This window comes from Fukomys damarensis, unplaced genomic scaffold (assembly GCF_012274545.1).
Source record: "Fukomys damarensis isolate Sample0158 unplaced genomic scaffold, DMR_v1.0_HiC HiC_scaffold_37, whole genome shotgun sequence".
NCBI classification, from domain to species: domain Eukaryota; kingdom Metazoa; phylum Chordata; class Mammalia; order Rodentia; family Bathyergidae; genus Fukomys; species Fukomys damarensis.
Window position 1 is genome coordinate 1768574 of NW_022900949.1, and position 1211 is coordinate 1769784.

The window sequence follows — 1211 nt, forward strand, 5'->3', positions numbered from 1 at the left end:
GCTGCACAGACGCGCCTGGTCGCATCTGTCACCAGCTGGGCCTGGGGCTGCGCCCTGGTCAGACAGGTGACGAGGTGCATGAGGGAGGGCGCCTTGCTCAGCCCGCCGGACGGAGGTGCCCGGGACGAGGCTTTGGCCGGACAGGTGGCCAGGTGTGGCTGGGACAGGGCCTTGGTCTGCTCGGTGGGCGGAGGGCCATGGGACGTGGCTGGTGGCCATACGGCCAGCTGTGCCTTATGCGGATGTGCCTGGGATGACACCTTGGGTGGCTGCCCCAGGGCCCGGGCCTTGGTCAGTGGGACGGCCACCTGAGCCCGCGGCAGGGCCACCTCTGCCTGGATGGGCACGTACACCTGGGACTGGACCTTGAGGACTTCTGTCCTCTGGTGCATCTGGGACAGCGGCTGGCTCCTCTCCTCAGCCAGTCTGGCCCACGATGGCGCCCTGGTCGCTTGCGCTGCCGCCTTAGACCCCGTCTCCTCGTTCACCAGCTTCTGGACACCAGTGTGGGTTTTCTCGGTTCGCACAGGTCCCCTGGTTGGAGCCCCGCGAGCCCCACTTTCCAGATGTGGCTGGGGGGCGACGCGGACGCTCCCTTCGGCCCGACAGCGGAGGTCTGAGACTTTCGCCGTTCCCGCTGTTGCCTGCGGTGTGTTTGCGGGGCCCCTGGTCCTCGGTGTGTCCGCATGCAGGCTGGGTGAGGTGCCGGGGGTCCCAGCAGCCTGCTGTGCCGCTCCAGGTGGAGCCCTGGGGTTTCCCGGGGCCTGAAGCGTCAGGCAAAGCGTCTTGAGGACGGCGGCAACGGAGCGGATGTGGGCTGCTGGGGTCCTGGTTATGATGGCTGCCAGGCGCATCCGCGGCGGGGGCTTGGTCTTGGGGCTCGAGGGGCCAGGCTGGGGTGGTGTCTTGCACACGGTGGCCGGCTGAGTGGTTCGCAGCGGGCTTCCGACCGGGGTGGTGACCAGGTGCATCTGGGGGGAGGTCTTCGTCGCCATGGTGACTGAGCCGGGCTGGGGTGGAGTCCTGGACACTGGGGGTGTGGGGCGAGCCGGCGAGGGTGTTGGCCGAACCTGGGCGTAGGCCTTGTTCGGTGCCGGGCATGGCTGAGGCTGTGTCCTGGTCACCGCAGGTGCTGGGTACGTCTGGGCGGGGGTCCTGGTCGGTGCAGCCACGCGGTGGGTCTGGGATGGGGTCCGCAGGGGCTCTGCGTC

General features: G+C 69.1%; 1 protein-coding gene across 1 annotated transcript in view; it reads right to left on the reverse strand.

Annotated features, from left to right (window-relative positions):
• Iqcn (IQ motif containing N) overlaps window positions 1–1205 on the reverse strand; it is a 7881-nt gene extending 6676 nt beyond the window's left edge. The window contains exon 1 of the mRNA XM_010606533.2: window positions 8–1205. Within this exon, the coding sequence (XP_010604835.1) occupies window positions 8–995 (988 nt within the window). The 5' untranslated portion in view covers window positions 996–1205. The remainder of the gene's footprint in view (window positions 1–7) is intronic.
• Window positions 1206–1211: the final 6 nt, after the last annotated feature.